General features: G+C 39.1%; 1 protein-coding gene across 2 annotated transcripts; it reads right to left on the bottom strand.

Annotated features, from left to right (window-relative positions):
• Positions 1-1,487: 1,487 nt before the first annotated feature.
• Chek1 (checkpoint kinase 1) lies at positions 1,488-26,512 on the bottom strand. Of its 2 annotated transcripts, none has more exons than XM_028858417.2 (13): positions 23,436-26,512; positions 22,736-22,817; positions 20,670-20,893; positions 19,413-19,477; positions 19,257-19,326; positions 12,217-12,405; positions 10,864-10,968; positions 8,839-8,934; positions 6,698-6,806; positions 5,915-6,092; positions 5,553-5,684; positions 4,397-4,498; positions 1,488-2,332 (listed from the first exon to the last, which is right to left on the bottom strand). In XM_028858417.2, the coding sequence occupies exons 2-13, from the start codon at positions 22,798-22,800 to the stop codon at positions 2,237-2,239; spliced, it is 1,431 nt and encodes a 476-aa protein (XP_028714250.1). In that variant the 5' UTR covers positions 22,801-22,817; positions 23,436-26,512; the 3' UTR covers positions 1,488-2,236. The 2 variants fall into 2 exon arrangements, with proteins under 2 accessions (XP_028714250.1, XP_037063519.1); XM_037207624.1 differs by lacking the exon at positions 23,436-26,512 and adding an exon at positions 22,954-23,393.
• Between the last annotated feature and the right edge of the window lie 110 nt (positions 26,513-26,622).

The following is a 26,622-nucleotide window of genomic DNA, read 5'->3' as shown; positions in this document are numbered from 1 at the left end:
AACACAGGAAGGACAACGCAGCTGTAAACAAGTTGTTCTGCCACAGTCAAGTCAAACACGGCACACTGCTACCCAGTACTTGGGCCACTAAGGCAGGAGGGGAAAGAAAGAGCCAGCCTGAGACAGAGAGTGAGTTCAAAGGCCAGTGTGAGCTACAAAGTGAGATCCTGTTTCTTAAAAAAAAAATTAAATAAATAAATAACTTAGTTGTTACTAATTTTAAATAAATGGTCAGGTGGTGGTGGCCCACGCCTTTGATTCCAGCACTCAGGATGCAGAGGCAGGTGGATCTCTATGAGTTCAAGGCCAGCCTGGTGTTCAGAGCAAGTCCGAGGACAGCCAGGACTGTTATATAGAGAAACCTTGTCTCAGAAAACCAAAAGAAAAACCATGTTTAAATAGATTGTTCTACTTTACAAGAAAAGACAGCAAGAGTAAAGATAACATAGCTACCACAGCAAACAATAGTACAGTGCCTGAAAATAGTAAAACACAATTATCACATGACCTACCAATTCTACCTCTGGGTGGACACAAAAGAATTAAAAACAGAGACTTGAGCAGATATTTATATATCTGTGTTCACACGAGGATCATTTAGAGTGCACGAAAGGTGGCATCAATCCAAACATACATGATCATATAAAAAAGTAAGTGCACGTGTGCCCACGCACACACGTGCGATTGTGGAATATTAGTCACAAAAGGAACGAAGTATGAAATAAGCCAAACACAAAGAAACAAACACACAATTCTATTTATGTGGAGTACAGGAATATTCAAATTCATGGAGACAAAAGGCAAAATGGTAGGTGTGAAGGGCTGGCAGGAAATCAGTGAGTCATGACCTGATAGAAACAGGCTCTGGAGACAGACAGTACTACATCCCATCAGATGAAAAGACAGTCCCACAGAACTGCACAGCTCAGACCAAACTTGGAATTTCAACTGTGATGAAAGTTGTAACTATTGGGAGTGGGGCAGGAATCTGATTTACACTTTAGAAGGATCATTCTGACAGCTTTTCTAGAAAATAAACTACCAAGGAATAAGTAACATTCTTTTAAAAATGACTGATTTTAACCAGTGGTACTACGATGTGAAAACCAGGAGACCGACTAAACTAGGCTCAGGTTTACTTCTGAGTACAGGAGAGGTAGGAAGTATGGCAGCATACAGCAACATGTAATAAACTTCAGCCATAAGATGCTAAGTGTTCTTAGCTTCAGACTAATTAACATTGTCATTTATCTACAAAAAGGAATACAAAACCCCAATCATATAATTCATATTGTAATATAAATTTTAGGAACAAAATGAGGTTTTAGTGAGTCTAAAAGGCAAGGAACAAGAATCAGGCCTATTCTTGTGTTTCCTTACACACACACACACACACACACACACACACACACACACACCACCACCCCGCCCCTTTTAGTCAGTGTCATCTAGAAACTTGATGGTCAATAAGTTCACTAAGTTAGAAATTGATTTTAAAAATAGAATTTATTTCTAGAGTTAAAATATGACTGTGAATGTAAAAAAAGTTATTCAAGTGTTTAATTTAAAGTAAGATAAGCACTAGAGCTTATGTTCAACTTCTTCAAAGACCAACCAGTACTTTATACTTGACTAGCTACACCAGGGGGAAAAAGCTTGTAATTTTAATCATTATAACTCAACAACAGTTTTCTAGAACTGGTCAAGCCCTTGTGCAGCGCACACACCCAAAGTGAAAATACAGCACATATCCTGGGATGCACTCTTTGTAGCGGGCTCGCTTCATGGATCAATCAACTGTACATGGTCTCTGTTTATTCATCCTTAACAATTAAATAGCACAAAAGAAACATGTTTTCTTAGAACGAAGCAAAATGCTCTCATTTTCTTGTTTTTTTACAGAAGTCATACTATATTGGTATAAAAGCTTGCAAACTCATGCATCCCAAAAGTTGGTTTCTACCAGATAGATTTCAAATTCAGACCATTTAAACACAGCTGGAGAAATACCTAATGAATTTGATCCATCCTTTCCCCAAAGTATTACATACAATTAAGATACAGTATTATTTGTATGTAAAACATACTCAGAATTGGAAGGTTTTTGGATAATAGGAAGAGAACTCTTCAAAAACTATTGTTTGCAGTTTGCAGAACAGGATAATCTTCTCTAGGAAGAATAATGTCAACATAGCAGCACTATAATCACCAGGAATCGCCAGAGTTGACAGCTTCATCATGTAACAGGAAACCAAACCTTCTGGCTGCTCACAACATCACTCAGCTTCCCTTTAATCTTCAGGAAGTGTCTCTTGAACTCTAATCCATCGCCCTATTTTATGAATAATATTTTAAAAATATAAAAAAAAGATTGTGTCAAAAGATTATATTATCATTCCTGGTCAGCAGAAACAAACATCCTTAGATATGTCCAGTTAGGGCATCCCTCGGGTCTTTTTTTTCCCCTCCTCTGTTTTTCTGAGAAAATGGATTGCAGGTATGTAGAGCTCCAGTTAGTTTTTCATTACACATAAATCTTTAGCATTTTGACTTATTTGAGCAGGCTATTTTAACATCTTATGGGTTCTTCATTAATAATTTATTAAATGCAACCTGAGTCCAGTCCACTTGTGAAGACCAAATATTCTGGTGGAAATGGCTACATAAATAATTCTCACCTGATCATGTTCTCTTCACTTTCTCACCACATTGAGCTGAGAAAGCAGAATAATGGCATTTTTTTGTTTTGTTTTGTTTCAAGGGTTAGTTAGTACCTTTGGACCTACACCAATTGTTTTCCATAAGCAACAAGAATTCGTGAACTAAAAACAAGCCACACTGAAGTCGGCACAGTTTTATCACAAAAAAAGTCCGCTAAACTCTATTATGACAATAGCTTCAATAGAGAAGCTTTCATAATTTAATTATATGCCAAGAATCTAGAAAAGAATACTGCAACTAATCTCCAATATAAAGAACGTGAATTACTCTTCAACCATCTCTAGAGCCACATATAAACTCTCAGGAAACAGATATATACTGGTTTGGTTTTATACAGAGTAGGCTTTAAAACTAAAAATAATAGTTGAGTAAAATCATAATATTAATCACAAAATGAAGATAATTACATTATAATGTGAAAGCTTTTTAATGTCGTAATTTGTATTAAACAGACAAATGTTATATATGAATCAAAATAATTTGAGTATTCCAAAGTACTACAAATGATAACTATTGGGAAGTATACTTTAAAATTATTTTTAAGCCGGGCGGTGGTGGCGCACGCCTTTAATCCCAGCACTCAGGAGGCAGAGGCAGGCGGATCTCTGTGAGTTCGAGGCCAGCCTGGGCTACCAAGTGAGTTCCAGGAAAGGCGCAAAGCTACACAGAGAAACCCTGTCTCGAAAAACCAAAAAAAAAAAAAAAAGAAATTATTTTATTCTTTTACTCTCTACTTCTCTGTATGTTACAAAAAAAGAAAAAACATTTTTTAGGGTGAACAAGGTCCCACGTAGGGCTGGCCTCAAACTAGCTATGAAGCCTCAGATGGCACCGAATTCCTAATCCTCCTCCCTGCTGACTGCGGAGAATACAGGCATCACTGCCACACCTGGTTTTATCTGGTGCTGGGGATCCAATCCAGAGCTTTGTGCATACTAAGCAAGCACTCTACAAACTCCAGTGCATCCCCAGTTCCTCAAGATTTTTATACTGAGAAGGTGTCAGGAAAGAAAAGAGAAAAACAACCAAAAAATTTTCCGAAAAATAGATGACAAAATTCAAAGTTTGTAACACTAAATGAAAATAAACAAGTTACAGTGTATTTACAAATTCATGTGGCTATGCTCCAAACATTCTGTGAGGGTCTGAAACCACATAAGATGGAACTTTACATGGCCTATATACCATATGCATTCCTATGTATACACGGCTATGATATAGTTTAATCTATAAATATGGCATAGTAAAAGTAACACAATTAGTAGTAAAACAGAGCAATTGTTAACAATATTCTAGAATAAAATTGCCAGCATTACTACCCTTATACTTTGGAGCCATTACTAAGTAACTGCTACCCCAAAACAAAAAGCATGAAATACTGTGACAGTCAATATGAAGGCCAAAATTAGTAATAGGCAAGTAATATATATAACCTGAACAAAAATATATGCATAAGATATTTACTCTAGGCAAAGAGAAAATTTAGGTCCTAGTTGGGAAATAGTGTAAGACAGCATAAGGACTCATCATGCACATTGGAACTGTGCTCAACCTAAAAAACTCCAAGCAATAGTGCAGAGGGGTAGACTGCAGTATATAACACATAAAACCATTTAAAATTCACAGAAATATTTCCATAGAAAAAAAACTATAAATAAAATACTTTTAAAAATACCTTAGAAAGCCGGAAGTCAACCAGTATCTTCTCATCCATTTCTACAAAATTTATTTTGAAAATCAACTTATTGTTTCTTCTATCAGTTGTTGATACAGTGACCTAAAGCGATAAAAGTAAGGTCAAGCCACAAACACACATGAATAGAAAATACTCTTAAAAAAACCTCTGTCTCAACAGGTCAGTAATACTTTGGGGATAAAAATGTATACTACAATCCTCGCACAACAGGAGTGGCATAAAGAACACTTTAAATTACAGGGCTAGAGACAGCTCAGGTTAAGAGCACTTGACACCCACTCTTCCAGAGGACCTGAGTTCCATTCCCAGCACCCATGTCAGGAGGCTCCCAATCACCTATAATTCTACCTCCAAAGGATCTGATGCCTCCACACACAGACACTGACATATACATGCACACAGACACACTCATGTATACGAAAGTGTAAAAACAAATCTGAAAAAAAAAAAAAAACAAAAACAAAAAAAAACACTGCTCTCTCTCCATTGGGCAAGTCTGCATCCAATCTAAACCAAGCTGTAAGTAGCACTCTAAGTGAACTTTTAGTAACAAAGGAAGACATTTTAGCAAAGCAGAACTGAAAGAAATGATCAAAAGGAATAGGAATGTTATGAAGACTGGGGGTGTAGCTTGGCGGCACAGCACCTACCCAACATGGACAAGGCCTGAGTTCAATCCCCAATACTGTAGTCAATCAATCAATCAATCTCATATATAAGAAAGGAAACAAGATTACTACAAGAAAGAAAACGAGAAGCTGAATCTATGGCTGAAAAGCTGCAATACCAGTGAGACGATAGTGAAGGTTTGGAGAGGTCTTATAACTCCCACTTCAGTCCCCCATCCCTGTTCACTTTAGGTTTTTTTAAATATTCCCACAAGAGGACTGGTGTAAAGACAAGTCACAGCCAAGAGCCGGCACACAACCCAAACACTTAAGTAAGAACATTGTCAACTCCAGTCTAATATAAAAATGCTAACATTAGAGGTTTGGGACAAAAAAAAAAAGTCTTCAAACCTTCAATTGTTTCTTTTTCAAATTAATTACTTTTATTTTCAAAGCACTCACTGACTACTGATACCTTTTAATTTTCTATGGTTAAAAAAAATAACTGAAAACTTAATAAAACATACCTGGTTCATACAACTCTTCTTCCACTGATAACCCAACTTCTCGAAGGTCTCTTTCAGGCACTGGTAAGATTTGTCTGCATCCAATTTGGTGAAGAAGCGTGTCATTCTTTTGACCAAGCGCTGCCAGGGGTTCTGCACAACAAAGAAGGAAGCTGGATAAATCCAGGGTGACCAGTTTACAGCAACAGTCTGAAATTCTATTCCTTGACTTAGGATTCTCACCCATAAAGGCCTCCTCTAATTATTTCTTCCTTATCCAAACAATGTGTATCAACTACAAGTCGTAATCACATATACCCTAAGATTTAAGACAACAAAAATAAAAGGCAACGGTGATTTATCTGAAAAATCCAATTCCTTACCTGTGAGGACCCAGGAGTCCCAAGTAACTGACTGTTTACAAGCATGTGATCAGGACACGTAGGCTGTGAAAAGCTGATGCCTTGTACCAGTTTGTCAACATAGGAGGAACCAGTGTCCCACAAGGAAAGCCCTGTCCGTGGCTCTGGCTGGGAACTAGAGAACTTCACATTTTCTTCACTGAGACATTAAGACAGAAGAAAAAAGTGTCTTTAATTCTTGGTTTTTAAGATGTTTCATTCTTTTTAACTATTTATTTTGTGTTTATTTTTTTCTTTCTTCTTTCTTTTTCTTTTTTTTTTTTTTGAGATAAAATTGCATCTTGCTGCCTAAATTGGCCTGGAACTATCCATCCTCCTGCTTCAACCTCCCAATTAGCAGTTATCTGTGACTAGAAGTATGTGTGCTACAGTGTTAGACTAAAAATATCTTTAAATAAAACCCACCAGGCCCTTCTTATATCACACAATCATTCTCATTTTGGTGAAATTATTTGCATTATTGAGTAAAATATATACATTTTATTCTTTATGGGGAACAACTACATTTTAAAAAAACAACTTAATCTGCCAATGCATGGTGGTGCACCTCTGAAATCCCAGACTCAGGAAGCAGACGCAGGAGGATTAGTACAAGTTCAAGACCAGTTTGGGCTACCAAGTTCCAGTTCAGTCAAGGTTACATAGTAAGACCTTTCCTCTAAAAGAGAGAAAAGGAAGAGAGAGAGAGAGAGAGAGAGAGAGAGAGAGAGAGAGAGAGAGAGAGAGAATTATTCTAATTCTTACCTGGAAGCACTATTTACTGGAGAAAAGTCCAAATTGGAATGAATGTGCTTAGAGAATCCACTAGAAGACTCTGACAGACCACCTGAAGTGGCTCGGGGCCTCTTTGCACCTAAAAAGAAACAAATACAAATCTTCTATAAAAGTATTAACTAATCTAACTGGCAATTTGAATAAGCAGAGCCACATCTAAATCCATTTATTAAATATAAAATAATATAAAGTTGTTTTTTTAAACAATTTTATAAGAAATGTTACATTACTGCTTCACTAAGACCACAATTTTAACGACACCTTTTATGGGTAACATGGTGGTCAACAAAAGACTAGCTAAATAACCCGAACTTTTAAAATGTTTAAATAACTCATTATGACAGTGAGCACTGAATATGTTCTACCCAATACCCTTACAGAAGCTTTACCAAGAATAGTCAGGATACACAAAATGAAGCCATTTTAAACTTTCATTCCTCAGCTAGACTGCAACAGTCCATGCCACCTATCACCTCATACTTCCTCAAAAGGGATTATTTCAAAACTTCTATTCTCTTCTGAAATTATCAATACCAGCCTCCATTCCATCATTACTTAGCATGATATACTATCCTACTTTAAGAAAAAATACCAACAGACCTGAACTAACTCTGCATGTCACCATCAAATTTGCAAATATACTTGTTTATGTCTCTCTTCCTCCTTGCATCCTCCCCTCAAATGTCAAGCCTGATACTTGTGCTATGGACCCATTACCCCTTCCTCAACAGACACACACACTCATTCATTCACACACACACACACACACACACACACACACACACACACACACACACACACACAGAATCTTCCTCAGGAACCCTGATCTTGATGTTCTGTTACTCATTTCCCTTTCCTTAAGTTTCAGCCTCTTCTCCCAGCAGGTGAGTCCCGCCCACAGCCACTTTCAGCCAAGGATAGGTACAGATATAGTGCAATACAAAAACATAAAGTTACTTAAAACATTTGAACTCTTGTGCAGTTCCTGACTATAAACAATGGACCATAATATCAAAAGGTTGAACACACATCTATTAGATCTGTCCCTAAAGCCATTTAATAATGCTTAGTGTTAAACCAGTATCTTTTTTATATTTCTATTTTTTATTTTTATTTTATTATTTTATAATTAATCCACTCACTAAAATGCTTTATTAGGGTTATGTAATACCAGGCATTACCCTAGTACTAGGTATTCAATAGTGAACAAAATTGACAAAAAATACTGGCTCCTAAATCTTTTAAAACCATTTTCCTTTACATGAATATGTGTTTTATCTGCATGTCTGTGCACCACACAAATGCATGCCCTCAGAAGCAAGAGTATCAGACCTCCTGGGGTTTGAGTTATAGATGCTTGCTTGTGGAATCAAACCCAGGTCCTCTGGAAGAATAGCCAGCATCTTCTCACATCTAAATCACTACTGTAGAAGCCCACATTACTTAATCTCTTCCTATTCCTTGGAGTATTCAGAAAGATCTTTTAAAACCAAACACATCATTTTGTCATTTTTTTGCTTTTGAAGCCCCTCAAAACTTGTCCTAATGGCAGTAAACTCCAGGATAAATCCTTAGCCCAGCTCATAAAGCCCTCCTATAATTGGGCTATCTGCCTTTCCTGAATCAGCTCAAACCTCTCACTCTCCCAATTCTCTATCCACTCACTCAGCCAACATTTACTGCATACCTATGACACACCGATTACCATGTTGACCACTGGTTAGTGATGCACATGAAACACAAGGTCCATGTCATAGTGAGCTGACCTTCAAGTTCTTCAAATACACTCAATGTACAAAATCTATTTGTCCAAATGCTGCTGCTTCTGCACAGAATCAAACATGCCTCGCCTGCTAGCTCCTTTTAATCTTCAAATTTTACATTTCCTGTCATGTCTTCATGAGGAAAAGTCTTCCTTGTTTCATAAGACCTCGTCAAAACATTGAGTTATAGCTCTCTTTTTCATTGTTAATAAACAATATTAATTTCGAAATTGTTTTTCCTATTAAATACTAAAATCTTCATTTGGGCAAACCAGAGTTATGACATGGGTTTGTGGTATTTTGTTAAGCATGTTTCACAGAAGAAAATGAGTGTACATTGTTTTTTACCTCTGTTAAATGGTTTGTTGTACCATCTATCTTTTTTAATGTCTGGGATGGTAATCCTTGCTGATGGATTCTCAACTAGAATTTTATGAAGCAAAGCTGAAAACAAAACAAGACAGTATTTGTAAAAAGAGTTAACCAGATTAGATAAAACTTAAAAGACACAAAAGCCAGGCACATGGCACACTTGAGAGGCACAGGCAGGATGTTTAAGAATGAGGCCAGCCTGGTACATATATATTAATTTTTAAAAAGAACTCATACATTTCTCAACATCAAAAATGTAAACTAGAACTGAAAAGTGACTCAAGCTTGTAGTCCCAGCACTCAGCAGGCTGAAAGGACTGCCAGTCAGGTTCTGCCTGAGTTTCAGATCAGCCTGGACTAACATAGACCTTGACTCCAAAAACAAACAAGCCAAGCACGTCAGCATCTGAACACCAGTATCTGGAGTTATAGACTGGAGGATAAGGTCATCCTCTATTACACAGGGATCTGCTTAGGCTAAATGAAACTGTTGCAAAATCAAAGCCAACAACAATAAAATGTAAAAATTAAACCACAGAAACACTAAATGAGAACACAAAAAAAACTTTAAAAAAATATCAGGGTAGAAACGATCTTTCTAAATATGGCAATACAAGTCAAAAACCACATATGACAACATTTTAGATCATAAAAAATTTTAAACATCTGCATATTAAAATAACCATCACAGTTAAAATAAATGACAAATTCTAGGAAATACTGTAACAAACACAATAAATAATATGAATACATTTTTGGAAAAGCCCCCAAAGGATTAAGAAAAACTATAAATTTCATTGCCAAAACTAAGCAAATCTGAAAAAGCTAGTAAGTTACATAAGGGGGTAGGCAACTCACTGTTAATATTAAATTTAAAATAAAATTTAAGAAGCAGTATCAGTTACAGACTTATTGGTTAAAAAAAATTATTTTGCCAGGCATGGTAGCATACACATTTAATCCCAATATTCAGTAGGCAGAGGTAGACTAATCTCTCTGAATATGAAAGTCAGCCTGGTCTACATAGTGAGTTCCAGGCCAGTCACGGATACATAGTGAAACCCAGTGTTTCAAAATACAATGTGAAAAAGTAACGTAAAAAATGATGAAATGGTACAAACTTTAAAAAAAATAAATTTGTAAAATAAGCCCATAAGATACATACTCTCTTAACTCTGCAATTTTGCTTGTGGGAGAAGGGAAAATTTCTTTTTTCTCCTTTTTTTTTTAAAGAAGGAAAAATTTTTAAGCAAATAATTAAAGAATATACACAAGCATCAAGTAACAGAGATGTTATCATACCTCTTCGCTACAAGTAAAATTAAAGGAAAAAAAAACCTAAATCTTAAACTTGATGAGTAAGACATATCCATATAATGAATACCATTAGTCTTTAAAAGTATGATCCAGACCAGTAATTATAGATATGGGAAAATGCTGAGTATCAAAACTGAAATAGGTTATGAAATATAAAATACTAGGGTTTAATTTTTGCAAAAGTATATACTTATAACTAATATATATAATATATATGTAGTATACATTTGATATATTTTTTTACATGAAAGCATAGGCACATATATCAGAATACCTTTAAAAGGCTATTTCCAAATGCCACAATTATAGCTGTTTCCTTCCTCCTTCCCGCTCTCTTTCTTGAGATGAGTGAGGTCTCACTATGTAGTCCTGGCTGGCCTGGAACTCCCTACGTAGGCCAGGCAGGCTCAGAGATCCACCTGCCTCTGCTTCCTGGGTGCTGGGATTAAAGACAAGTGCCACTACATCCAACCATTGTTTAATTTTTACGTATATTTTCTAAGTTAGCTAAAAGTACTACAGGTCACTTACATTATTTTTAAAAAAAAGGAAGAGAAAGAAGAAAGGGAGGAAGAGGGAGAGGAAGGGAGGGAGAAGAAAGAAAGGGAGAGAGGGAGGAAAAATCAGCTAGCATGAGACTTTATTACCCACAAAACCAATACTTTCAATCTAACAACCAGTTACCCAGAGGAGCAGAATCAATTTTTTTCCAAGGGTTGAGATAGGTTTTTTTTTCTTTCCAATCAGAATATTCTTGACAGCTGTCACTGGGCTGGTCCCACGGCAGCTCTAAAAATGAAACAAGTTTCCGTTTTCTCAGTGTTCACAAAACTATGTAATAAAAATTTCAAGAAAAGATAATCACACAATAGAATAAATAAACAATACATAAAAAGAATGCAAGTTTCCTCCCTAGTAATTCAATATGGTTTTCATACTAAGTTTCATTGAAATCTACTCTTTCACATGAAGGCTGGGGATATGGCTTCGTAACAGAGTGCTTGCCTGGTAGGTGTTAAGCCCTGGGTTCAATCTCCAGCAAGAAGTGTTGAGATTTTCATTTAATAAATATAATTCATGTAAATGAATCTCTCTCTGGGTTACAACTTTCAAGGTAGTGAGAAATAAGATGTTCATTTTATTTATTTATTTATTTATTTATTTATTTATTTATTTATTTTGTTTTTTTGAGGCAGGGTTTCTCTGTGCAACAGTCCTGGCTGTCCTGGAACTCGCTTTGTAGACCAGACTGGCCTCAAACTCAATAAGATCAGCCTGCCTCTGCCTCCAAAGTGCTAGGATTAAAGGCATGAGCCACCACTGCCCGGCCTATAGTAAGACGTTAATTATAATGCGTTAAATGTTTGCTTCCCCTCTAAATTTTATACTGAAATCCTAATCCCTAAGATAATGAAAGTGAGAACTTGATTGGAGGTTCTAGCAGGGGACTGTAGCTACTTGTACACACTTGACTGAAAGCTGACCCTCCACTATTCAGGGACAGTGGTCCTCATCAAGCCAGCCCACAGCTTCAGGAGGGGAAGGCAACACCAGCCTCACCAGCCAGAGCAACCAAATCCATTCCAGCGATCAACGAAGGTGAAGATGCTGCAGCCAGATCACTCACTCCCACGTTCCCATTGTGATGATTCTGGAGATGAGTGACTGGGTCATGGTTAGGGAAGCCCTCAAAAGTGGGATCTGGGTCCTTATGAAGACCCTGAAGAGTCTGCCTCACCTCTCAGTAAGATGGTCAACTACAAGGGAGAAGAGGGCCCTCAGAATATGGCCATGCTTGTACCTTCATCACCCAGACTCGAGGCCTTCATAATTTGTACAAAATGGATAAATCTGCTGTTTAAGGTGCACTCACTGTATGGTACTTTGTTACTGCAGCCCAAAGCAATTAGTTAAACACTAACAAAACTACTACAGAACTGGAGAGATGGCTCACAACCTTCCTATAACAGAATTAGATTCCCTTATATTATTTCATTTTCAGAGAAAATAAGTTTTCTCATAATTAAACAGCCTTACCTCCAGCCAACATTGCAGTAAGTACTATTCCACAGGACCAAACATCAACTGGTTCTGCATGAAATTCTTTTCTCTTTAGAAGCTCTGGAGCAACATAAGGTAAAGTACCACACATCTTGTTTAGTAAGCGTTCACGATTATTATGCCGAAACACTGTCGCCAAGCCAAAGTCAGAGATTTTGAGGTTATCTAAGCCAAAAGAAAAAAAGACCAGCACCAAATTAAAAGGATTTGTAAATACATATAGAAATTACTAAATAACACTAGTTTTCCTTAAAACTTGTAGAATTTCTCTACCTAAAAATCAGCAAAAGAAATCTATGTATGTGTAATGAAGAAAAATTAAAAGGCACCAATCATTTATACCAAACTAAACTTAGCAAAGACCTCAAGTTCTTATTAACTAAAGTGATACATCATCAACACAAAAACCAGCTTGTACCAGGTCAAATAAAGATGCTGTAGACGCCCTCCTGGAAAACAAACCTGGGAAGACAGTAGAGCAAAACCCTTCACTGAGAACTGTGGAGGGTAAGAAGACATCAGCAAAGCTTTCTCCATGGCAAACGATGTCAGTTGGCAAGAAGGAAACATATAAGGATGTATCAAACTAAACTGAAAACTCAGAAGCCACAAGAACTTGTCACAGAAGCAAATCTGAGAAAAGCAGCAGAAATTCCATGCCAAAACAAGCCAGAAGAACAAACTTCCACTCTGCTCTCCCTTCTTCATCACATACAAACTGCATAAAGAACTTCCCGTTTTAACATACCAGATTAATGTCTACTGCATGCAAATAATAGGCACTGCATTAGCCAATGCAGGCAGTAGACAAAATCAGTGAGATAGGCTGACAATAAACCATGGTTATATGGGATAAGAAAATACAGACATTATAGGATGCCATAGCAAAGGGTCTAACTAAGGAGTTAGGGAAACCCTATTACGAGAGATCATCATAGGTACAATCTTTTGAAAGCAGTGTGGCCAAGGTGTCAATCTGTGAAATTATTCACTCTTTAACAATTCTTACTTCAATTATGGAAGCGGTTAACAAAACAAGGTATATACATTCATACGAAATCAGATATTATATAGGAAAAAGGCTAGTAGCATAAACAAATCTCGTTTTAAGTATTATAAATATAAATATGTATTTTTTGTTTTAGGTAATTATTGTTCTATTTTAAGTTAGAAACAAATGTTCATACCACATATCATATAAGCCAGTGTATTTGTTACCTATATTTAACTTTGAGAGATACAGGTTGCAATTACATCTTAACTATATATGATAAAATCTAGACCAACCACTGAAATCACAACTTCAAACTACTTCTAAGTAGCAACCACTCTGAGTACTAATGGTTTACCATAGTGTCTTTGGGGTTTGGTTGCTTCATCCTGTGTGTAACATAATATTGTTAAGTTAGAAAGCTACAGATATGAATTTAACATTTAGAGGTGTAATTTAGAGATATATGTGTCTGGGAAGGAAGGAATGGAAGGGAGATTTTAGATACTGGTGAGATTTTGTTTCTTTAGCTTACTAACAAATACCAAATGGAAACGAAATAAACACACAAGAATAACAGTGTAATCAAGATGCGCTTACCAGACATTCGGCTTAACATTTATGTGAAATTCTTAAATTAATAAAACTATATTTAAAAAAAAATAGCTGGGTGGTGCTGCATCCAAACACTTGGGAGACAGAGGCAGATCTGTTCGTTCAGCCTGGTCTACTGAGCAAGCTCCAGGACAGCCAGGGTTACTACACAGAGAACTCCTGTCTCAAATACTCAAAATAAAGAAATAAAAATAAAGAAAAGAGCAGGGCTGGAGAGATGGTTCAGTGGTTAAAGAACCCTAATTCAAATCCCAGCATCCACATGGCAGCTAACAAGTGTCTGTGACTCCAGTTCTAAGAGGATTCCGTCCCTTCTTCTGGTCCCCACCAGCACTGCACACTCCCTTGCCTCTCAGAGCTGCCTACCATTCAGTTTTCTTTCTACTTGTGTTACATGTTTCTAATCCTAAACAATAATTTGGGTTTTGGACTTCAAAAAAACAGATAATGTAGGAGTTTGGGATTTTGTTGTGTTTTTGTTTGTTACTTTTTTGTTTTTGTTTTTTATCTACATCCTTTTATCCCTGAAATTCATCTGCCATTGCTTGTCACTATAAATTATACATTTTGGGTTGGAGAGATGGCTCAGCGGTTAAGAGCACTGGCTGTTCTTACAGGTCTTGAGTTCAATTCCCAACAACCACATGGTAGCTCCCAACCATCTGTAATGAGAACTGGCGCCCTCTTCTGGCATGCAGGCAGAACACTGTATACAAAATAAATAAATCCTCAAATAAATCCTTAAATAAATAAATAAACAAGCAAACAAACCATTTCATAATTTATCTGTCTTACAGTTGGTACATATTTGGGTTGTTTTGAGATTTTTACAAACCACTAATACTATGAGCATTTTTAGCAATACTACTGGTGTCAGAAATGAGATAGGGATGTCCACTATCCCTACTCCTTTTAAAACACTGTGCCTGAAACACTAAGTGGAACAATAGGCAAAAGGAAATTAAAGGGATACAATAGGAAGCCAAAATATCCCTACTTGCAGATGACATATGATATAGTAGATATCTCAGAAATTCTACCAGAAAACCTCTAGAAATAATGAACAAATTCAGCAGTGTGGTAGGATACAGAATTAATTTGGCCAAATCAATAACTTCTATACAACAACAACAAACACAGAGAAAGAGAGAATGGACATACTCCTATTCACACTCTAAATCCTGGCCACCACCTCCAGTGGCAGCCCACAGAACAGAACATGAAAGAAGGAAGCTTTGTCTGCTTGCCCTCACTTTCACTAGCAAGTTCATCGTTCCTAACTCATTCTTTGGCTGGTGTTAAAACCTACTTCTTCAGGATTCCAACATGAACTGAAAACTAGGACCTCCCTGGAACTCTAGCACCAAACTGGGACTGCTAAGACATAAGTATTGTGGGTTAGACAACTATTGGATATTATTCTGTCAGGAGACAGCCATTGTTGGGCTTACCACAGGCAGTAAGCTACTCTAATAAATCCCTCACCAATATACAAATATACATTAATTTATCCTATCATTCTGTTTCTTAGAGAATCCAGACTAATAAGTTTTGTTAGTCAGGGTTATCCAAGAGACTCCCAAAACATCACAGACTACTGCCACTGACCTTGGATGCTCCTCAAAGGTAGAAGATAAGTAAGGCCTTGTTGCTAAATACACCAGACACAGGGCCAGAGGCCCCTTGAGCTGGAACTGACCTGCAAGCCTCCTCCCTGTGGACTAGCTTTCTTGGTACCAGAAGGCACCATGCAAGTTTCCAAAGGAGGGGAGCAACCGACAGTCCTACCCAGCTTTGATGCCTGTGAACTCCAACAACCACCAGCGTGGCACAACAATGCCATACTGTGCAGTAACGGTATAAACTCCTTGACTCTCAGACTGGATGTAAGACCCACTCAACAAGACAGAAATCATGCCTAGTACTGGAAACCTTGTCAACTACACAGGACTTGTGAAACCAAGGGTATTGGAGAAGACCCTACAACTGCCACTTTCCTAAGCCAGCATAATTCCTAGCTACATCCTAAATATACGTTCTTCTACCCAAAGGTAAGTATGTCCTCATCCCTCATCAAGGAAATTTCCTTATACAACAGAATAAGGCCATTACAGAAAACCAAAAAGCAGAGTTGTCCCAATGGATACATCTTATTGGATCTAAGGCTCAGGGGTCATTGCACAAGAGGGCAGCAGAAAGATATAAGAGCCAGAGGATCAGGGGGTTTGCTGTGAGACTGGATCTTAGGAATGTCAGAAGTTACATGAATCTTGGAGAACCTACAAAAAAAGCCAATAAGCAACATGCCAACGTGGAGAGGGGAAAACCCTGGAGGCCTCAACCTTACACAAAGAAGCTGAGATTAGGAGAAATAGTCTTCCCCAGGGAAGAGCACACCAATTAGTTATTCAATACCAAATGGTCAGCACTGAAAACATGCATACACATAAGACTATAAAGACCGAGCAGGCAGTACTTATATATTTAGGAATACACACACATATACATATACAGATATGTATGTTATAATACATACATACATACATACATACATACATATGAAAAAGAGGGGCCATGAATCTAAAAGAGAACAAGGAGAGGTATAAGGGAGGGTCTGGAAGGAGAAAAGGGAAGGGGGGAATTATGTAATTATATTATAGTCTCTAAAAAGTAAAAGAAATAGTGAAACATACAGAAAAGGGGGGAGAAATAAAAAGGATACAAGTAAGAAAGGAAGAAGTCAAATTAACCTATTTAATCTAGATGGTATTATCTTACACTTAAAAGACCCTAAAGCCTCCACCAGAAAACTTAGACCTGGTAAGTATTTCAAAAGGGTAGTAAGATACAAAAAATCAACAAGCAAAAATTAGCTTTCCTATATACCCATAACAAACATTCTGAGGAAATAAAATAGTATTCATAAAGCTTTTCTAAACATGGAAAAACAAAAAACAAAAAAAAAACAAGCTAGCAATAAACCTAACCAAAGAAGTTTAAAAAAACATTACAATGAAGGCTTTAAGACACTGAAAAAAGACATGGAAGAGGGTACTAGAAGACTGAAAGCCAACACTACAGAATGTAAAAATAATTGTATTGCTAGGAGTGATTTATAGATTCAGTCATCAATGGCATTCTTCTCAGGACTAGCAAAGGCACCCTAGGCAGGAAGAGCAATACTGGCAGCATCACGATACCTGATCCCAATCAACTAAAAAGCCACAGTAAGTGCATCATGACAAAGGCAGAAAAACAATGTAAACAGTGGAGCAGAACAGAAGAGCCAGAAATAAACTCATACAGCTACAGCCACCTTCAAGAAAAATTTCCTCCTTCATTTTTGTTTTGCTTTGTTTTTCTGGCTGTCCTGGAACTCATTATGTTGACCAGGCTGGCCTAGAGCTCACTAAGATCTACCTGCCTCTGCCTCCCAAGTGCTGGGATTCGAGGTGTGCATCACGGGGCGTTTTGTTTTGTTTTGTTTTGTTTTAATGTGTATGGGTGTTTTGCCTGCACTTATGCCTGTGCACCGTGGAGGTCAAATCCTCTGGCACTGGAGTTACAGACAGGTGTGAGCTGCCACCTTGTGTGCTGGGAACTGGAACCCAGGGTTCTCTGGAAGAGCAGCCAGTGCTCTTATCCTCTGATGCACCTCTCCAGCCCCTAACCACAGCCACCTAACTGGAAAAGGTCAGCACCATGAACACAATGATGCTGGAAAAGTTAGATAATCATACAGGAAAGGATGACATTAAATCCATCTCTCATACTTTGTACAAAACCGTGTTCAAAATAAATCAAACCCTTAAGATGAGATCTTAAACTCTGAATGAACTGATAGAGAAAAACAAGCAACCCTAAGATTCAGAGAGGCACAGGAAAAGGCTTCCCAAGACATTAAAGCACTTCCATACAGCAAACAAGCAGCAGGGTAGGATACAGCCAACAGGATGATAGAAAATCTTTTCCAATTATATATTTCACCTTAGCTCAATATCTGCAGCATCTACAGAATTCCAAAACTTAAGCCAAAACACAAAGCATCCAATCAACAAAGGGGTGGATGAGGTTAACAGATAGTTCTCTAACCACACACACAAAAACTTTAAAAAAAAAAAAAAAAAAAAAAAGGCCAACAAATATTGGAAAAAATGTTCAACATCCTCAGCCATCAGAGAAACACACACTAAAAAGGCAATGAGATCTCATCTCACTCAGAGCAAAACAAAATCCCTGCCTCATACAGCCGACACTTGTCATGTTTTGATCCTGGTTCTATAAAACTAACACTTTTGCTATTCTTCTCTCTCAATTTTATGACATCTATAGAACAAAAGTAGAGCCATCATGGGTACACACACCTGTATTCTCAGCAGCAGAAGGGCAAGTCCCAGGCTATCCCAGCTACAGAAGCAATTCAACAGCCTAAGATATACATCAAGCTTTTCTGAGGGGTAGACATGAGGAAGTATCTCCCATAACCCTAGTTGACCTCAAACTCAGTATGTAGCTAAAGATGGCTTTGAATTTCCAATCTGCCTCCGTCTCCCAAGTGTTGGGAATACAGGAGTATAACTGTCTCAATAAAAAACAGAAAAGTGGGGACTTGAGAGATGGCTGAGGTTCAATTCCCAGCACCCACATGGCAGCTCACATCTATCTATAACTCCCAGATCTGACACCCCAACACAGACAAACATGGAGGTAAAACAACAATGCACATAAAATGAAAATAAACAAGTAAGTTATTTAAAAAACAGAACAGGACCAGTGAGACAGCTCAGCAGGTAAACACACTTTCCACCAAGTCTGACAACATGAGTTTGACCTCTAAGACTAAGGCGTAGGATATTTCAATAAAAGCATGGCACATTAATTCTTTAAAGAACTTTTAAATTTTCTTGTAGGGCTGGAGTAATGGCTCAGCAGTTAAAAGTTCATACCATTCCTCCAGAGGGCTGGAGTTTTATTACCAACAACCGCATCATGCAGCTGACCGAGTAGATCCAAGGGATCCCCTACTTTTTCTGGCCTCCCTGGGTACTCCCACAGCATACACACATACATGCATACATACATACATACATACATACATACGCTCACACATACAAATACACATACACACACAAACTATAAAAAAATAAATGAATCAATTTTAAAATAAATAAAAATAATTCTATTTACTCATCCAGTGAGGTACCATTCATTATTCCAAGTATTTGTCTACCTTCATCTACAACTATATCATTAAAGACTTGTAAAGTCAAAATACAGATAGTCTGCCAAATTTCCATAAATTCTTAGACTTTTGACCTTTTTTTTGGTCCCAGGATTTCAGTAATATAAAATCCTTGATCAGGTCTATATGACCAGCCTAAAAAACAACATTAACAAAATGGAATCTTACCCCTTTCATCTAAGAGGAGGTTTTCTGGTTTAATATCCCTGTGAGTTATTCCAATTCCATGCAGATAAACCTAAGTGGGGGGTAGAAACAATAGAATTTAGCAACTCACCTACTGGTGCTAATTTTAAGCACAGTGTAAGAGGCTATGGTACTTACCACTCCTGCCATGAGTTGATGGAAGAACCTCTGAGCATCTTGTTCAGGCATGCCTATGTCTGGTTCTGTAAGAAATAAGTATTGAATGTCTACTGAAAAAAATATAACCAGGCATTCACCATACAGGCTCTTACTCCATATCTCAATTTATGTTTGTACTAAAGCAAACAGAAACTTATACTAACAAAAGACTCAAGTCTAATAACAAATATATTACTAAATGTCTCACATCTGCCTAGCTGCTAAATAGTAAAAACAAACTAACATCATAGGAAAATAATAAAAGCATCAAAGTATTTTAATCTGATACTAACTCCAGTGGCCTTGGCTTCCTTCACATTTCCCTCTACTTCTTTTAAACACGAAACTCAGGGCTGGAGAGATGGCTTAGCAGTTTAGAGTACTGGCTACTCTTCCAGAAGACCAGGATTTGATTCTCAGCATCGACATGGCTCACAATCATCTGTAACTCCAGATCCAGGGGATCCAGTGCCCTCTTCAGACCTCTTACAGAACCAGGCATGCCTCCATGGATATCAGACATGCACACAGTACACAGAATATAAAGCACCCTAAGATAAATAAATAAATTTTAAACAGTGCCTGTTTTTCCTCAATATTCTAGTATGACTGCCAACAAGAAAATCTAATACAATTTAAATCATAAAATTTTCACATTACAAAGTCAAGAGTGCCTGATCTTTTACTCCAGCTTTACTGTTGCATAACTAACATATAAAACTGATCAAACAGCTATCTAACACTAAAATAGTTAGGTGGTGGTAGCACACGCCTTTAATCCCTGCACTCAGGAAGCAAAAGAATGCAGATCTCTGAGCTCAAGGCCAGCTTGGTATACAGAGTGAATCCCAAGACAGCCAGGACTACAGAAAAACCCTGTCTTGAAAATACACCCTTCAAAAAATACAACTGAGGGCTGGAGAGAGGCTCAGCAGTAAAGAGCACTGGCTGCTCTTCCAGAGGACTCAGGTTCAACTCCCAGCACTGGTGTGGCAGCTCACACCTTTCTGTAACTCCAGTTCCAGGGGATCTAACACCCTCACATAGACAACAGACAGGTGAGACAACAATGCACATAGAATAACATTAAATCTTAAATAGATAGATAGAGAGAGAGATAAAATGCAACTGAGAATGTGACTTAGTAACAGACCACTTGAAGGGCCTATGGAAAGACCCTAGGTAGCAATTTATAAGCTTGTACAGTAAAAGAATTATCATAAATCTTTTCCATACCTATTCTATCAAAAAGCTCTCCTCCGCTACAGTACTCCAGAAATAGATACTGGATATTGCCTTCCCTCCGGTGGCCATAGAATTTCACTACATTCTCATGATTTAACATTTTATTGATGCAGATCTCTTTCTTAATATTTTCTGGACAGTCTATGGCCCGCTTCATGTCTACAATTTTCACGGCAACAGCTTCTTCAGTTATTCTATTCACAGCAAGTTGAACTCTTAAAAAAAGAGAGAAAGAAAATTAAAACATTTTCACATCAGAATTCTATTTCTCCTCTAAAACTTCAAAATATTAGCAATGCACGCATGTAATTCCAGCATTCCAAGTTCAAGGCCAGCCTGAGCTACAAAGAAACTCTCTAAGCAAACAAACAAAAAACCCAAACAAGCAGGGTGTGGTGGCACATGTCTTTGATCTTTGAGGAGAGACAGGCAGAGCTCTTGAAGTCTGAGGTAGCCAGCTACATAATGAGACACTGTCTGTTATGCCCAGATTGCGGGGACCCCTGAAAGACCACCATGGAGACCAAATCCCGCATGTAAAAGCAAAGAGCCTTTATTTCAAGCTCCAGAACTTGGTCCCTCTGTCTGTCTGACACAGCGGTGAGAGCAGAGAGCCCTGAGCTCAGGTGGGACAGAGTTATCATAGCAGAGGTTGGGGGTGAGGGCATTTCCAGGGTCCAGGACCCTGATTGGCTGACAATTGTCTAGGGGTATCTGTAAAACAAAAAATAGGCGTGTGCTAGACTCAGAGACATCTGGCCACCTTATCTAATGTTTTCGTTGCCAGGTACTTCCTCATCCCTGGGTGGTATCAGCTTAAGTCTTTTCCTGGATCTGGGTGTTGCCTGCCAGTAAGACTGTCACAGAAGCTGTGTCTAGGGCCCTAATCCTGTCATGGCTGCTGTGCGGTCAAGCTATTTTGGGGCCCCTTCACAGTCTCTGCAAACAAAACAGAGGTGGGGGGGGGAGCAAAAAAAGGGCACCAGGCTGGAGTACAGTTCCTAGCACCCCCATGGTAGCTCATAATCTGTAATTCCAGTTGTGGAGGATCCTACCTTCTTCTGGCCTCTGTCAGCACTGTACACATGTAGTATACTAACATGTAGGCAAACACTCACACATATAAAAATATATAAATCTTAAATATTTAACACTTCCCAAAATATTTTTCCTTCACTCTTTTCTTCATCAAGGAAGATGAGATGGTTCTGCCATGTTCTCAAAAGAAACAAAAGGAGACATGAAGTACTACAGTTAAGCCTCCAAGAAAGTCATGGCCTGGTGCATGCAGGGTGGGTACTATTAATTCTGTCTGCAGATGAGGAAACAGAGGCACACAAATCTTACTCAAGAACACAGAACACAACCAGACTGCTAAGACTTTTCATTATCTCATTTAAATTCTAAGACACACAGCTTGAAATAAAATAAAATAAAAAAAATCCTGATTCTCTTATAATCCTTGGGAAAAGAAGTTTTTAAAAAGCTGGGTCGACTAATGCAGGCTTGTAATACCTGAGATGGTACAGTGTACCACAAGTTCAAGGCCAACCTGGCAACTTAACAAGATTTTGATCTGAACAAAAACAAACAAAAGAAGAAATGTTGGGTTTGTTTGTTGTTTTTAAGGCCTAGTGGCAGAGGATTTACCATAGCTTCAATCCCCAGTACCAAAAAAGGAGGAGTGGGTGTGGATATGTGACTTTACTTGCTAAGAGCCTTGATTTACAAATGCAAATATCCACTCCCTTTGCCACTTGAAATAAAGGATTTTTTTAAATGTGTATTCAAACAGCAGATGGAAAACTAAAGCAAGCACACAGGCAAGGTAAAATTTAAATTAGGAAGGGCAGAAAGATGGCTAAGCAGGTAAAGCCACTTGCTGTCAAGCCTGAGGATCTGAGTTCAATTCTCCGAACCCTCATGAGAACTAACTCCTACAAGTTGTCCTCTGACCTCCATATGCTCACCATGGCAGCACACATACATACACACGCACGCACGCACGCACGCACCACTGAAATGTAATAAAAATTTAAATGAGGGCTCAGACTTACTCTCCATAGGCACCTTCTCCCAGAGTTTGCACCAAGTCCCAGTCTTCCACAAAAGGCACTGCCATGACTTCAAGCGCAGCGGCTGTAAAATGCAGGATCCCAGAAAATAGGGAGGATGAGTGTCAACTCTCATCGCTCGTAATGCCACTCAGCCATGCATGCCCCTTGCCATGATTCCGCACGACTGTGGTTTCCCCTTACATCTCATCCACATTTACCCAAGTCACAATCTTAAATGTAGGCATTCTGTCCTGTATATCACGATCCCTGTTCAGCCACGTTTGTCCTCCGCATTTATGCAAACCTGAACACTTGCTTGGATCGGAGGCTGGGAGACAAAGGCTTCCCGGTGAATGACGGGGAGGGGTAGGAGTTGCGGGCAGAGAGAGCGGCGTTGGGGGGTTGTGGGGGTAGCAGGACAGGTGTAACTACCGTAATCACTACCGGAGCAGCCCCTCCTCCCACCCGCTCACTTCCAATTCCCACCCCAACGGCACGTGTCCCCAGGGCCCAGAGGGAAGGGGGCGGGGCCAGGCTGTTGAGAGAAGCGGAAGGCAGGGACCCCTAGAGCCGGAAGCGTGCGAACCCCGAAGGCTCAAACAGCTCTGGTCCCTTTACGCTGGAAAGCCGCGGGCCACCAGCTCCAGCCCGCACTCCGGGAGGCCCTCCCATCTCCTGGTCGTCACGACCACTCCCTCACCGTGTCCGTCCGCACTAATCAAGACCTCTGAGTCCTTCGCTGGAGTCCTGTCCCACCGTTCGGGACGCCCCTCTCACCAAGCAGTCCTTTGCCAGCTGCCACAGGAATCCAAATGCAGAGCTTTTCCCGCCAAAACTTACTTGCGTCATGCTGTCGCAAACGCGCACACCTTTGCCGTAAAGCGGGCCGGCGCGTGTTGTCCTATCCCAGGCTGATAATAACTTCAGCCGACTGACCCGGAAGGGGCTCCTCCTCCTAGCGCTGACCCTGCCCAGCCAGGCTGGAGTTCTGATGGGAGAGACCCGCAGACGGGATTTGGTATTGACGACCTCCTTGGTGAGAATTGATCTGTGAGTCCCAGAGTGGGACGGCATCGGGTGTGTGCCCCGCTAGACGCCTCACGTTGCTCCAGAGAGGCGCCGAAGCCTCCATCCAGACCGAGCGTCAGTTGGGCCAGGGCAAGCACTGGATTCCTTGCTGCTCTGAGCCTGCAAGGGCTGCACCGTTAACTACGTAAACCGACCAGCTCGTGCCCCCGGCGCTCCTGCTAGGAAGGGCTTGTGAGGCTCAAACTGAGCGCTACAAAGTGCTCTGTAAACGCTAGACTGTGGCACCCTTAGTATTCGAGCTTAGAAGCTAGCAACTGCTGTTAGAATTGATCCTGGGGGGACGGAGGGAGGAAAGCCAGGTGTGGTGATGTATATTGTAAACGTAGAATTTGGAAGGCGTATGCAAGAAATTAGCGAGTTCAAGGCCAGCCCGGGTTATGCAGGGTTAATCTCAAAAAAACGAAATAGTGTTAAATGTGACCACACAATGTCGGGTACAAGGGGGCAGGTCGAAAATAGTATTTGTTTACAGTCCAGTCAGGATCACCAATTTTGCCTGCGCAGGCTCCAAAACTAGTTCAGCCTAACCTGTTTGCAGGAAGACCATTTGCCTAGCTCATTAGCTTTCTAATTTTTAAACGAATATAGTGGCCCACACCTATAATACCACACACTAGAGCTGGCAAGAGATACTCAGATGCTCTTTCAAACAAAAAACCAGCAAGCTAAACGTGGTGGTGACTCGCCTGTAATCTCAGCCAAAGGAGGCTGAAGCAGGGGAACTGCTTCAGGTTTGTCAGCCTGAGTCAAAAAATATGACCCTGTCTTAAAAAAGGAGGTGGGTAGAGTAACAAATATTAGAGTAACTGGGCTAGACATGTGGCATAATGGTGTAGTACTTGCCAAGCATGCAGAAAGTCAGAATAAAGTGAGAAATGTCAATTCTCAGGGAAAGGACTTGAGTACAAACAAACTTGTGCTTGCTTTGCCACTGAGCTACACAGCTCCATCTCTACAAAACCTATCAAAAGTGAAAAGGTGAAACACCTACAAATGTTTATATATGAAGTTTTAAACCATGACATTATAGGATTCATATGATGAAAACAAGTTTTTAGATCTTTCCCATTTCTTTATAATTTCCTGTGTTCTGAAATTAAAGAAAATAAAGACCCATGAGTTTCCTATATTCCTGAATGGAATGTCATCACCTGGAAAAAATAGATTCAGGCAGAGTATCAGCGCTCTTAGGTGTGCATATGTGTGCTTTTATATATGTATCTGACCTTATACCAGCCACCAAGGAGGTAGAGGCAGGAGATCAGTTCAGGATCACACTGGCCATATAGAAAATTCAAGGTCAACCTGGGCTAAATGAAATACTGCCTCAATAAACTTAATGTGTCTAAACAGATTAAAAGAAAATTGCCACAAGAGTAAACAGATTTACACACACACACACCAAAACCATGATAAAACTTCCTAAAAATAGTTATAAAGGAATAGTAGTAAGAAGAGAGGTTTCATAACACTTGCCTATAATCACAGCACCTTGGGGGCAGATGCAGGAGGATCAGGAATTCAAAGCCATCCTTAGCTACACACTAAGCTTGAAGCCACATAAGGGCTACATAAGTTTTTTAAAGGGAGTGGGGCATAAGCAATAGCCTCTATTCCTTTCTGAGCTTCAGGAAATTTTGGAAAAGTGAAAACCTACTGCAGATAAAAGGTAACAAGTACAAAATAAAGATTAATCCCAAAGTACAGAAAAGTGACTTGAACTGCATTATGGGAAACCCAGAAGACTCAAGTTGAAACGATATCAGGTAACTCTAAATATGGAGGTCAAAGTGGGGCAGTCCCAAGACTACCTATGAAGCAGAGACCTCTACACTCTTCCTCTGTGTAACCAAGGAACAGCTCTCCCCCAAAGCTGGTAGTTAAGATTTGAGAGTAAATAAATGGAAGGTGGCTTGTAGAGTAAGCACAGTCAAAGGTGTGGCTATCCTACTAAAAACAGCAATTCAGTTTAAGTATATGTACTTGGAGTTGGACCCATAAGCTTTCTTTTCCTACTAGGCTCCAGAAAGGTGACAGACAGCCTAGCCTGGCCAATATCCTTGAGTAAGAGCACATACAAACCTTGAATCTTACATATGGAAGAAAAGGAAACGTAAGGGCAGTATCAATGACTTCTCAGTGTACCTGAGTGTACCAGCCTGATCACAGTATATTGAAAAGAACAAGCATACACTCTCTTTCCAACACCCAGTCTTAAAAAGCAGTCAGCCAAGAATTTGGGAAAGTCTTTTAATTGGAAAGGCAGCAAAACAATGGGATAGTCAGACAAAAGAGCTCTTAAGACTTTCGAAATGGAAAGCAGAAAAGAAAAAAAATATTTGAAAGCATGATTGAAGATGGAAATATAGCTCATTAACAGAGTGACCCCGGGTTTGACCCAATACAGAAAGGAGGCAGGGGAGGAGTGAGAAGAGAGAAAATACAGCTGAGGAAATCTCCCAGGAGATGAAAAATAAAACAGCAACTATGAAAATTTTAGGACATTGACTCAGGAAGCCCCACATTCAAATAACTATACCAGGGCTGGGGAGTTGATTCAACAGTTAAGACCACTGACAGCTCTTCCAATGACCTGGGTTCAATTCCCAGCACCCACATGGCAGCTCACAACTGTCTATAACTCCAGTTCTAGAAATCTGATGCCCTCTTCTGGGCTCTGTGGGCACCAGGCATACACATGATATTACACATGTATGCAGGCAAAACACCCAAACACATAAAATAAAAGTAAATATTGTGTTGACTAACATTTAAATTTTTTTAATTAACTATATCAG

This window comes from Peromyscus leucopus, chromosome 7, assembly GCF_004664715.2.
Source record: "Peromyscus leucopus breed LL Stock chromosome 7, UCI_PerLeu_2.1, whole genome shotgun sequence".
NCBI classification, from domain to species: domain Eukaryota; kingdom Metazoa; phylum Chordata; class Mammalia; order Rodentia; family Cricetidae; genus Peromyscus; species Peromyscus leucopus.
The sequence above is the reverse complement of the archived record's forward strand: the minus strand, read 5'-3'. Positions and strand labels throughout refer to the sequence as shown.

Coding starts and splice junctions, on each gene's coding strand:
- Chek1 (XM_028858417.2), bottom strand. CDS start 22,800: ATGGCAGTGCCTTTTGTGGAAGACTGGGACTTGGTGCAAACTCTGGGA. Junction 19,327..19,412: donor ATCAACTCATGGCAGGAGTG/GTAAGTACCATA, acceptor CCCCCCACTTAG/GTTTATCTGCATGGAATTGG. Junction 6,807..8,838: donor CAACAAACCATTTAACAGAG/GTAAAAAACAAT, acceptor GTTTCTTTTTAG/GTGCAAAGAGGCCCCGAGCC.